At 38.8% G+C, this 13,172-nt stretch overlaps 1 protein-coding gene and 1 long non-coding RNA gene across 5 annotated transcripts in view; one reads left to right on the forward strand and one right to left on the reverse strand.

Moving 5' to 3' along the window:
* Positions 1-13,172, reverse strand: part of PLCE1 (phospholipase C epsilon 1) — a 345,535-nt gene that overhangs the window by 43,423 nt on the left and 288,940 nt on the right. For 2 of the 4 annotated variants that reach the window (XM_030809242.1, XM_030809244.1), the window contains exons 19-22: positions 10,796-10,925; positions 7,882-7,923; positions 6,800-6,921; positions 5,750-5,867 (exon numbers count right to left, since the gene is read on the reverse strand). In XM_030809242.1, the coding sequence (XP_030665102.1) occupies positions 5,750-5,867; positions 6,800-6,921; positions 7,882-7,923; positions 10,796-10,925 (412 nt within the window). The remainder of the gene's footprint in view (positions 1-5,749; positions 5,868-6,799; positions 6,922-7,881; positions 7,924-10,795; positions 10,926-13,172) is intronic. The other 2 variants (XM_030809243.1, XM_003255240.3) reach the window with 1 other exon arrangement.
* Positions 3,650-10,925, forward strand: LOC105739535. The gene is made up of 4 exons (XR_001115469.2): positions 3,650-3,879; positions 7,225-7,324; positions 10,082-10,117; positions 10,375-10,925. It is a non-coding gene; the product is annotated as an uncharacterized LOC105739535 (long non-coding RNA).

Genomic DNA, 13,172 nt, shown 5'->3' on the forward strand with positions numbered 1-13,172 from the left:
ATATTTTAAGTTTTATATATATATATAGGTTAACTGTAAAACAGCCTCAGGCAGGTCCTTCAGGAAGTATTCCAGAAGAAAGCATTGTTATCACGGGAGATGGCAGCTCCATGCTTGTTACTGTCCCTGAAGACCTTCAGTAGGACAAGATGTGGAAGTGGAAGACACTGATATTGGTGATCTTGACTCTGTGTAGATCGAGGCTAATGTGGGTACTTGTATCTCAGTTTTTAATAAAAAAGTTTAAAAAGTAAAAAAAAAATAAAATGAAGTAAAAAAATTAAAAATAGAGAAAAGCTTATAGAATAAAGAAAGAAAATGTCTTTGGCTAGAGTCACAGAATGGGAAAAAAAAAAAAGGAGAAAAATAAGAAAGAAAATGGCTGGGTGCGAAGGCTCATGCCTGTATTTCCAGCATTTTGGGAGGCCAAGGCAGATCAGTCCAGGAGATCAGCCTGGGCAACATCGTGAGACCCTTGTCTCTTAAGAAAAAAAAAGAAAAATTAGCCAGGTATTGGTGGCACATGCCTGTAGTCCTAGCTACTCAGAAGACTAGAGTGGGAGGATCACTTGAGTCCAGGAGTTCAAGGTTACGGTGAGCCATGATTCCACCACTGCACTCCAGCATAGATGACAGAGAAAGATCAGGTCTTTAATTAAAAAATAAAAATAAGAAAAGAAAGAAAATATTTTTATACAGTTGTACAATGTGTTTGTGTTTTAAGCTAAGTGTTATTACAAGAGTCAAAAAGTTAAAAAAATAAAAATTTATAAAATATGAAGTTATAGTAAGCTAAGGTTAATTTATTTTTGAAGAAAAATTTGTATTTATAAATGTAATGTAGCCTTAGTGTACAGTGTTTATAAAATCGATAGTCATGTACAGTAATGTCCCAGGTCTTCACATTCACTCATCACTCACTCAATGATCCACCTAGAGCAACTTCCAGTCCTGCAAGCTTCATTCATGATAAGTGCCCTATACAGATGTACCATTTTAAATCTTTTATGTCATATTTTTACTGTACCTTGTCTATTTAGGTATGTTTAAACGCACAAATACTTATCATTGTGTTACACTTACTTACAGTATTCAGTACAGTAACATGCCGTACAGGCTGGTAGCTTAGGAGCAATAGGCTACACCATCTAGCCTAGGTGTGTAGCAGGCTACACTGTAGCTTTGTCTAAGTTCACTCTATGATGTTTCACACAATGACAAAATAATCTAATGAAGCATTTCTCAGAATGTCTCTCTCTGATTAAGTGATGCATTACTGTAAATATGATCAGTGCTAGGCTTTCTTCTGGATGCTCTCCCAGAGACATCACAGGATTCAACATATTGGCACTGCTAAAATCAGGAGAGAAGCTGAGTCTGGGGATGGTCCGAGAGCCACTCAGGGTCACACGGCTACCTTTCCTTCCTGAGTGCCTTGCCTGCCATGCTCTGCAGGGCACAGCTGGGCCTCATCTTACCCAGTCACTGTAGGCCCGAAAAGCTGTCTTCACTGGTTTTGCAAGATATTGGGAGGCACCAAGGGTAATTAAGTTTCGGCGAACAGTGCTACTTCTCAATGGTGTGTTGGTTGACATTCTCCCGAGAGTTCTGTTTCAAGCCCTCTCATTTCCTGAAATGCATCCCTTTGCCCTCCAAGGTGTTCCAACCTGCAGCACTACTGTGGGTCTGAGTAACCCAGAACAGCCATTGGGGACCGCCAAGGCTCTCTGTGGGGGAGGCAACTCTCAGTGCCAGGGACCCACACCCAGCTAGCCCAAAGCTGTCCAAGGCAGCAGGGTTCTACTTTTGTCATTCAAATGGGTTGTTAGCAAACCACTGTTTGATGAACAAAGCTTGTCTCTCAGTGCTGAGAAAATGACAGTGTGTGTCCAGGGAATGGACTGACATTTGCAAGGCTCTCCCCATGTGGTTCCTTCAGTGTAGGAATAAAAATGAACCCTGGAAGTCACAGAATCTTCTGGACAAGCCTCACCATGGAATCCCTGGGCACCTGCTCTGTGGACTGTGTGGTGGATCCAAAGGAGAATGAGGCAAAATCCCCCTCAGAATCAGACTTCCACATTATCTGGCTCTACCTGCTCCTGAATTGCCTGCCTTAGAAACCCAGGGACCAGGACCTCCCAGTGCCTTCCAAATGTAAATCCCTGGTAGAGAGGCCTGAGACTGGGTATGTTAATCAAGTGGCCTGGGTGATTCTGGAGATTTCAGCAAGTGTAGTAAACAAGGATTCTAGTCAACTCCACTTTTGAGTGAGAAAGGCTCAGAGAGATTTGCCTTGGCCAAATCACAGAGCATGGTAGCCAAGAGCCCAAGTCTCTGACCCATGATCTTATCTGATGATCTTGTCACCACTGAATAATTTTTTTCTTCCAAGGTTGTAATCTTTTAAGCTATGGGTATGTCAAGGCATACAGAGCAGTATAATTGACATTGGAGACTCAGAATGAGAGTGGGAGGGAAGTGAGGGACGAAAAACTACCTATTGGGTACGACTTACACGACTTGGTTGACAGGTGCACTAAAATCCCAGACTTCATCACTATACAATTCATCCTTGTAACCAAAAACTACTTGTACCACTAAAGCTGTCAAAATAAAACAAACTCAGAATAAGAGAAAAAAGTTGTACTCCTAACTGTGGAACAACTGGGTATCCAGGAGGTACCCAAACATATGCTTATAAATGAAGGAGCTCCAGAAAGCAGATGTCACAATGAGTTGAAGAGTCTCAGATACTTTACAAGGACCCCATCCTTGGAATTTGGAATGGGGCCAAGGGGAGAAGGAAGGCCAGGCAAGGTTGAGAACACTCTGAGCAACGGCCTGGCACTAGAAAGACGGCAGTGTATGTAGGTGCCTGAGGAGAGTGGGGGATGCAGGGGAGCTTGTGGGAAGATATTGGAAACTAGGTTGGTGGGGTCATAAAATAAAAATACCATATCCTTTTTTTTCTATTAGAAGGAGAAAAAACCCAGGACAATAGAAGTAACTAAATGCAACCGAGAAATAAACCCTAAGAGAAAGCGGGTCGAAAAAATTCAACTACTTCCATAGTGTGGTGCAAAGAGCCCAGCCCCGGGAGCTGGCAGGAATTCTGGCTCTTGCCCTGCCACTGACCTAGCCTCTGATGGTGGGGAAGCTCCTTCCTTTCTGTGGGCCTCATACCACATGACTGTTGAGTGCCTCATTGCAATGAAGGTTTTTTTGTTTGTTTGTTTGTTTTTTGCATATGGCTTGTAAGAAGGGACTTGGGATGATGAAAGGTGACATACACTGAAACTGATAATGTAGCAAAATTAAAATGAATGGCATAGCCAAATGAACAGTTTATAGTATTTTCCTCATGTGCATCAAACAAATGATTGTAACAAGAAATATTTAGAAGGTATTATAACAATCATTCTGGCAATCCAATTTAGCTCATCTGAGACAGGAAATATAAAATCAGGGAAAAAATGTAAGAAATTTCATTTTTCTAAAGAAAATGAAAATACACTATACCTATGAAGAAATGTGTGCTATGTGAACACTTTTAAAAAACAACATACTTGGAATTTTTAAAATAAGCCGAACAACCACATGGTTAGAAGCTTTACCACATGACCTCTTGATCTTCCACGATTCTCTACTGGTACAGAGACTTTATCTTTCACACTGACTTCAAATATCTTTGGGAATTTGTGCTCCTTATTTACTGAGTGCTTGAGAAGAAAAGACAAAGCCAGTGGAATGGTCCGAGTGTGGCATCCGCTGCATTTATAAAGAATAAGAGCTGCAGTGGGTGTGATTCTTGGACAGAGTGGCACTCATCCTTGTTCCTGCAATGAAGGACATGCCAGCCTCCAGGCTCTTTGACAGGTAAAGGGTTTCACTCCGTCAGAAAAAGAGTTTTGCCAGTTGCAAATAATGGTCATATTGTACTTATATGCCATGAGGTCATGGTCTGTGAAATTAAACTTAAATGGCCAGGTTCCTGCATTTCTTTGAAATCTTTGCTGGCTACTTATTGATTCATATCCTCCTCAACAGGATTTGCTAGCAGACAAGCAGTAGCAGCTGCCAAAAGTTTAAAAACAGCTTATAGGAGAAAACTTACAATTAAAATGATTTTAATATCATGAAATATATGATTTTTATCATATCATTAAATAATATGATCTTTTTTACTCTGATGTGTGAAAAGCTCACTATTACCTAACTGTGATTTTAAAAATTTAGTTATTATTTTTTAGAGATGAGGTCTTGTTATATATCTTGCCCAGGCTGGACTTGAACTCCTAGAATCAAGCATTTCTCCTGCTCAGCCTCCCTGGTAGCTGGCACTACAGGCACGCACCACCACACCCAGTTTGCCTAACTTTTAAATAGCCCAATGCCTCCGGCCCATTTGTCAGACATGGTGTGAGACCGGGTGCTTAAGATATGCTCTGGGAGGGACCTGAGTTCAGCCCATCTTGAAAAGATGAGGGCATTTTAGTGCCTCTCTCCAGGCCAAGTCTATAAATCCTGTTTACTAACATTTAGACTGATCCTCCTATCTCAGCCACTTTCCTGTTCTCAGAAATTTTATTCAAGAGAATCCTTTTTCTTAGTATGAGATGAATTTTTCTGAGTCCCATGTACCTATGGACTTTCTTGTTTGTCTTCCACCCCCAGGTGCCCCATTTGTGGGACACATAATTGAGTACCTCATTAAAAACAGCCCGAAACAAGAGAGGCCAGGCAGTATAACGGGTAAGGGCAAGCAGGACTTTGGAGACAGACAGGCTTCAGAGCCATAGGTCTACCATTCATTAATTGAAAAGGACACTGTTTTTGGAAAATGGTTCATCAGCCTAAGTCCACTGTATATCTAAAAATGGTCAACTGGGGGAAATCTCTCCTTCCACTTCAACCCCATCCTTGGTCCTTGTGGTTTGGGTGGGGCCTTGCTACCCAGCTCAGAGTGGAGCATGTGACATGGGATCCAGACCATCAGAGCACTGCATCTCCTGGCCATAGTGATTGGTAAAGGACCCAATGAGAAACAATGACACTTCTGCGGGAAGTTCTGGAAGAGACTTTTACACTGAAGCTGAAACTGGAAGCATGTAGTGCTAGCCTGCTGTAGCCGTCTCGTAACCAGAAGGGAATAAAGGGGAGAAAGCCAACATGACGGAGGCGGAATGAGAAATGAGGAGAGAGAAAGCACGTGCCTTGGTTAAGCTATACCTGAAACCTGTGTGTCTTCATTTTTAAGCACATGAGTCAATAAAGTTCCCTTTACTTAGTTCAATTTCTGCCACTTTCAAACAAAAGAATCTTGACTGATATACTCTGAAACTTGGGGCAAATTACTTCATCTCTCTCAGACTTTATTTTAAAATGGAGATAATACCGCCTACCTTGTAGAATCATTATGAACAGTAAAGGAGATGTACGTAAAATAGCACAAATCCTAATACTTAAATATTTAATACACTGAGCAATTAGAAATTATGAGTATTATTTTTATAATTATTAACTATTATAAAAAGACATTGTGTGACCTGAAAAATGAGTATTTTATGGTATTTTTCTTCATAAGCATCAAGGCAAATTATAATAATAAAGATATTTAGGCGGTATTATAACAATGATTTCAGCAACACAATTTAGTTGAGAGTGTTTACAATGCCCAATTAAATAAATGGCATACTTTTAACCTTTGATATCTTTAAAAGTTATAGATGATATTGCCTAATCTTACCTGGAAATTTTACTGCTTGACAATAGATTACAAGGTCAGAAAGCTCTGGTGCAATCTGTCTGCTTTCCTTTTTATTCTGATCAAGATAAAATTCTTCTCCCAGTTCCAAATCATAAACCTGGTAAGGGAAAAATGATACCATTTTACATGGAAGGTATATGCTACTCACCTCTGAATTCCCAAAGCTCTTTTATCTGTCCTCCTCTGGTGTTACTACTGTATTTCCCCTTGCATGGTAATTATCCATATATATGTCCCAACAGCTTTCCTAGACTAAAAGCTTTCTGAGGGCAGGAGGTGAGTCTAATTCATCCTCCATCTTCCCTCAGTGCATGGTCCACTGTCTTAATGTGGAATGGTCAATACATCTTTGTTAAATAGAGGATTGACTATGTATCTTCCGTGGCTCAAATTTTTGACATATCTTACAATTCCATTGTCCAACAATGTCACTGCAACTGCGTCTAAAGATTTGCTCAGAGCCTATAAACTGTGAGGCACTTGAGGGTAGGGTCTGGGTATCTCACTTATCTTTCTATTCTCAGTGTCATTCCTCTGCTATCTGGCCCATTTATCTTCTTGGTCATCCCAAATGCCTTTAAAACTTCTTGCAATTCCCTGGACATACCAGGCTGCCCTCTTGGCCCGAATGTTCTGTTTTTGTCTGTTTAGCCAAATCTTCCTTCTGAAACCTCATCTTCCCTGAGAGCCTGTCCTTGATTCTCTGATAACACAGTATAATCACTGTTCCATGCACTTACATTCAACACAGTTGACATGTCTGCCTCCATCACTAAACCACCTCCTGTGCCACTTCAGTACCTGCCACACATACACCATTAGTAGGTATTGGCTGGATGAATCAATGACTAACTTTCCACAAATGGAAGGTGGGTGTCTTTTAATATCACCAAGTGAACTTTGGCAGGCATCTAAGGGAAAGTGAGGGGAAAGGTGAAAGCGAGGGACAGGGAGGAAGTGGAATCCCATCTGAAACTGACAAGAGTACCACATGGTCAAAGTGTCATTTAACAGAAACCATTCACCAACCTTTCCTTTGTTGCAAGCAGAGTTATCTGCTTTCTTTATCCTCTTTGGGATTTCTTCATTATATTCAAACTGAAGCTTGTCATTACATGATTTATTTTCAGGTCTGTCTTCCAGAATGTTGTCTGAAAATAAGTTAGCAGACTTCAGTAAAAACGAACCCAATGCTTCACTTAAGAGCTACATGTGCATCACTGTGAGGACATCCAGATACTTGTACTTATCTATAAGAATGAGGCTCTAACTACATAGTATGTTAACAAAATGATGGCTTGAAGCATAACTGTAAAAATTGGGTTGATGCAGTTATTTTCAATTCAATTGATTTATTTACCAGTAGTTTTTGTCACTTATATACATAATTTAAATGATTCAAAATAAGCTGGCATATAGACATAATCTAAATGAAGATGCCAATTTTCATACAGATGATTGGAACTGTGCAAATATTATGGAAGATACCCCGTGTCAAGAAGCTGACAGCACACACGTTTGGGAAGGATTTAGTGGCTGAAGCACTTCTAGAAGGTACATACATGATTTAATCACTCTCACTTTGAAATGAAGCTATTTACTTCTTTTACCTTGAGAAATGCCAAAACCTAGGGGGAAAGACTTATTATTGGGTGCAATGCAAAGTTTTCACAATTATAATTAAAAAGTAAAGTTTTCATGATTGTTATTAATTTACTAAGTGATAATCAGAAAATAAAATATATCTGAATATTATATCATGAGATATAATCTTATATTTTGCTCTTTTGCTTTTCTATTCGGAATGACTCTAAAGGTATTAGAAGTGTATCGCGAAGATGGCCTTTGGAAATGAAAAACAAGAAAGCTAATGTATCTTCCGTGGCTCACTCAAGATTTAGTATCACATCATCAGAGCACAAATCATTAGACCGAAAGGACCTTATACCAAATCAGGGCCATGCAGGCTGACAAAAAGTAAATGAGATAAATCATTTCATTACATTTGTATTCACAGAAGTATCACAACGTCATGCTAACCGGGCCCAAGAAATTGGAAACAGAATGCTGACATCCATGCAGTTAAAATGCCCCGTTCAAATGGCATTTACCTTCCTGACCGTTAGGAGCAGGGGAGGCAGTAAGGACATCTGCTATAGAAAAACAGAATCAGAAAGGGGTAAAGGAAGGAGAAAATTAAGACAAACACCAGGTAAATTAAACAAAGCCATGAAGCAAAGCACAAATAACAGCAGCTTAGATTATAAATAAATGAGACAAGAAATGCTCTATAGATTTAATACTTTGACTGTTGAACAATGCAAGGACTAGCAGTAAACGAAGTGTAAACATTATTAATGTGAATCATGCCAAGGGCTGACACATTCATGTTACATATTTTCAGTTATTGACTGTTGTAATACTCCCAATATGACTTCATTTCAAATGTACAGAAACAGATTAATTTCTTGGAATTGTGTTGTCATTGTCATAGAATATGTCCATGTTAAGTTGTAAATTCAAATTTGTCTGCAGTGTATGTTCAAAACTAGACACAAGGTAAACAACAAGGTTGGGAGAAAAATATTCATTAAGAATTTATTACCCAAAAGGCAGCGTTACAATTTCTCAGATAAATAACTCTCATTTGCAACTTCCTTAGGGTTTTCTTGCAATAATTCTGTGACTAGGCATTATCTCATTTTTATAGCCCAAATTGTGTTAGATTAATTCCTTTATTTAATGGGCATGAAAACCAAGGATGAGAGATGCCACAGAGATAAACTGGGAACCCTGACTTTAGAGATGGGTTCCTAATCTGGGATGCCTATGAGGGTCTCAGGAAACTTGTGAAACTCTTGCAGTTGTGCAGAATTTTGAGCACGTTTTATTTTTCAGAGGTGATAGCTTTCATCTGATTCTCAAAAGGACCCATTATTACGAGAAGCTAGGAAACCTTTTAGGCCCCCTAAGAGGCTGGTAATGGTGCTTCCCACAGCAGGTAGATTTCTGTTCTCTATCCCTGCTGGAGAAAGTGGGGATGGTCACAACAATAATCAAAGGCCTGTGGTTAGTAAGGCATCTAACAGTCACATACGGAAGCCTTAACTGGACAAGCTTCAACAAGTCACAGCATAACTACAAGGCCTGTTTGAGAATCATCCAGTCAGAGGGATCTTTCAATGAAGGGGGAAATACTCATGTAGTGGTAGTGGGCTTAAGTGGTCATACATTACAGATCTTAGTGCTGGAAGTAGAGGAAGAACATCACCAAACACTTCGCAGAACTTTTGATTACATATCTGAGGCATCTAAGGCCTAAAGTGGTGAAGACATTGCCCCAGGTCTCACAGTCTACTGGAACAGAGCCTGGTGTGGTCCCCTTTTCCAATGATACCCCACCTCTGCATATGTGGATTGTTAAAAATGCATGCAACTATCTTAGAAATTCAGTGTTATAGGACTATATTTCCCAAATGAAAATAAATCAGAAAATCCTTCTCCCACCTGTTCATTTTGTTACTTGCAGATCAAAACCATCTATAATAATTTTTTATTATTTCTTTATGTGAAATCTACAGTATAATAATAATTTCTAAAAAGGCTTTTCCTTTCCTGTTCTCAGAAGTACAGAAAAAGCACAGGAGTAATTTATGAGAGAGAAAATTTATTTTCTAGTGGACTAACTACTTATAGGGGCATATGACATCTGGATTAGTTGATTTCTTAAGTGTGATTTTTATTTCATATCTGAATCAATTAGTTCTTCTATGGGGCATTACTGCAACTGTAATGGGGAAGAAATCCATGGGGAAGAATAAGTTAATATAAAAAATTCACATCCCCATGACTTTGCAGAGAAATTGTCTTGACTCCTTTTAATTTTTTCCCCTCTTACTATCTGACGAGATATGTCCCTTATATTAGCTCATGGGGTTTCAGGTGTAGCAAACTGGCTTTTAATTGGTGGTATGGAGCAATCAACTATTACTAAGGACAAATATTAAATGATGTAGTTTGGTATTATATTTGGGGGCAGACAGAGACTGCACTATAACCAGTGATGGAGGCTCACAAAACTGAACTATGACTGGAGACAACTCAAATTTCTGCGGAGGAGCAGATATTTGGAGGAGGGGGCTCAGTTGTCTTAATGCTTGAGACAACTTAATGGTAAATGGTTTCTGGTCTGGGCATATCTGCATATTTAGCAAAACAATTATTCTACATAGAAACAATATATTCTACTATGTAATGTTTATAGAAATAGGAACCTTGGCATTTTCTTATTATTATATTGTTGTCTTTCAGACATCACCAAAATGAAGCAGTCTACTATCAGCAAAGGTACCTTAGTAAACATTCTGCAATCTCTAACAAATGTTTAATGCAAATGAAACACACTGAAAACCTAATTCTCATGTGAGAAGAATCCTTCGCTAGTAATCTGTAGTTAACATCATTCATTATAGATTTTGTATTGCGTCATTAGCATTACCCATGTTTTTTCTCTTTGGTGGGGCCAGAAGGAAAGATCTTGTTGGCTTAGTGGTATGAAAACCAGGGAAGGAGGGGAAATGAGGCTCCTCTCTTTTCCCTACTAGAATGCCAGAGCAAGAGTGTGGAACAGAGAGCACAGAGCCGTGATGCTGCCCCCTGCCGGTGGTACAAGAGAAAGGACACAACCTCAGTCTACGATTCCTGCCAAGAGTATCAGCCACACTAGAAACTAAAGGGTGAAAACAGGGTTTCTCTGCTGCAATTCCATCTCTTCCTCTAGAAACTTGTCGTAGGAATGACTCCCTGTAACTTCCCACACCTGCCTCTTCTTTCCTTAAGTGGTGGCTAACAGAATCCCCTTCCTTCCTCGGTCCTTGCTAAGTGACTGAATTCAGAAACTCCTGGACAATATTACAACCAACTGTATTATTGGTCTTTGGAGCTCTAGACTTATTTTAGAAAGAAAATTGTGGCAAATCATCCAAGAATTTTCCTGTGCACAGCACAGGGGTCTGTTTCTCTTACCATCAGAAAGGGATTCATAGTCATAATCATATTCGTCCTCCTCATCTTCCTCTTCCTCATTATTGGCAGATGGGGGGTTGGCATTCCCACCATTATAAGCCTGTGCTTGCATAGATGCTAACTGATGAGCCTGTAAAATAGCAATAATTGTAAACTGCAGATGCCAAGCTACTGAATTCATTTATAACCTTTAAAACTACCCCTGATGTTTAACACAATCATTAAAAGTGGCTTAACCTATTTTTGACACATTTGGGAGAGGAGAAAAAAATCTAGATTCACTCGAAATGCAATGTCAACACTTGGGTGAATGTCAGCATTCCTACAGGAAGAATCCTGGAGCTTTTATAAACAATCTCCAGAAGACTGTGTGCGGTGCCCAGCTAGCCAGGTTCCCAGGACAACCTCTCCAAGAGAAAGCTTTGGTGATTTGGAGAACCAGCATCAATCCCAAATGACTGAAGAAGTGAATCTACCACCAATTTTTCAAAAGTATGCCTCTGTTAAGAAACCATTTTTTTCCCCTTCTTAAAATAATATCTACAGGCTCCTGACCTTGAGAACAATGTTAGAATCCCTGTGGACAAAGAGGCCAAAAGAATTGTTGTTGGTTTAAATAAAATTTTTTTCAAAAGGCTTTCTGAACCATAAATCAGATTAACAAAACAGGCCTAGAAACTTTAGGAAACTTGATGTGTGCAGCCAGGGAGGTCACATACTCCATGTTTACTGGAATTACTGTGAAGTGATAAGCATCAGTACAGGTCTGGGAACCTACCTAGCTTAAGAAAATCATCTGAAATATAGGAAATGTTACTTGCATGAACTAAATGCAGGAAACAACCTAAACGGGGTAGAGGAATGGGGTAAGCAATGGTTGTCTGCTGGAGAGAATGAGATATGTAAAAATAATTGATATATATTTATTGAACAAAGGAAGTGAACAAATTCTTTTATTCAATATTTATGCATTGAATATATTATATACATTATATATGCACACATACATATACAATTCTGCATGTGTATGTGTGCATACATGTGTGCTAATATATACTATATATAATGTATGTGTGTGCATACAGATAATAGCTATACATGTAAGTATATACACTATATAAATATACACATAATTCTGTATTTGTTTTATATATTTAAAGTGCAATTATATAAAATGACAGTCATAAAGTGCTAGATATTAAATGTTAATATGGCAGGGGTTCTTCACTTGTTTTTGCATCACAGACTTCTCTGGTAGTCTGGTGAGATAGGATCCCTTCTCAGAATGATGTTTTAAATGCATAAAATGAAATGGTTACAAAGGAAATACTGTTGAATACAGTGATCACATTTTATAGTAACAAATTTGTGCTATTAGAATATATGTGTTTCTTTATTAACACAGTAGAAAACATAGTAGTAGGTTAAGTAACATTTTTGAAAATATAAATTGAGCATAAATAATTCTTGGAGATATTAGCGACGACTGTGAAGTATAATGAAAAAGTTGCCATTTCCATTGATGACAATAGGTATTGTCTATATTACTGTAGTTTATTCCCTACATTTATAATCAGAGGAAATGCTAAATTTCAGCTAGAGGTTAGTGAAAATAAAGATGTAATTTTTTTCCATTTATATTCGTAGACTCCCTAAATTCTATTTGTGGATATTACCAAGGTTAAGAACTTGTATAATACAGTTGTGTTTGACCTTGGAATTATGTATGTTTTAAAATAATTCTCTATTCCCTGAATTTTTGAAATGTAGTTATATTACCTTTATAATGAATATGTATACATAAGGAAGATACAATTTAGGCTGTGTCCATATCCAGATGAAATGTATTACAAAGCAGTCCATTCCAGATAACTGGACATTGTCTAGGCTGCGATTTCTCAAAGTGGGTTTTATGGAGCTCTGTGGGTGTTAATAGGTGTTATGGAAAAACCGACAATTACAGGAACCACAAAATACATTGAATGCCTGGAAGCAGCAGCTTAACCAAACCTGAACACATTCCTACTACAGGGTTTCACACAGCCTTCATTTAATATGCTAAAGGGCATCACAAGTCTTCAAAGATCTCCAGTGCAGCATTTCCCATGCTTACTTAACCAGGAAATATTTTCCCCCCATCTTTCTCTTCTCAGAGTCTCTCATAGGATTAGTGTTCTTCAAAACTTTGGGAAATCTGTTGTAGGCACAAGTGAGCCACAAAAGCAGGTCTGTTTATCACTGATAAGAGAAGGGCCTTGACTCGGTGAGCACTCAAGGTAATGCCAAGTGCTGGGAATGATGAGGCCAAGGACTGGACAGACCCTACTGGCAGGGAAGCATGAGAACTGTATGGGAGAAGGACACCGCTCAAAGAACC

Source organism: Nomascus leucogenys, chromosome 3, assembly GCF_006542625.1.
Source record: "Nomascus leucogenys isolate Asia chromosome 3, Asia_NLE_v1, whole genome shotgun sequence".
Lineage (NCBI taxonomy): Eukaryota > Metazoa > Chordata > Mammalia > Primates > Hylobatidae > Nomascus > Nomascus leucogenys.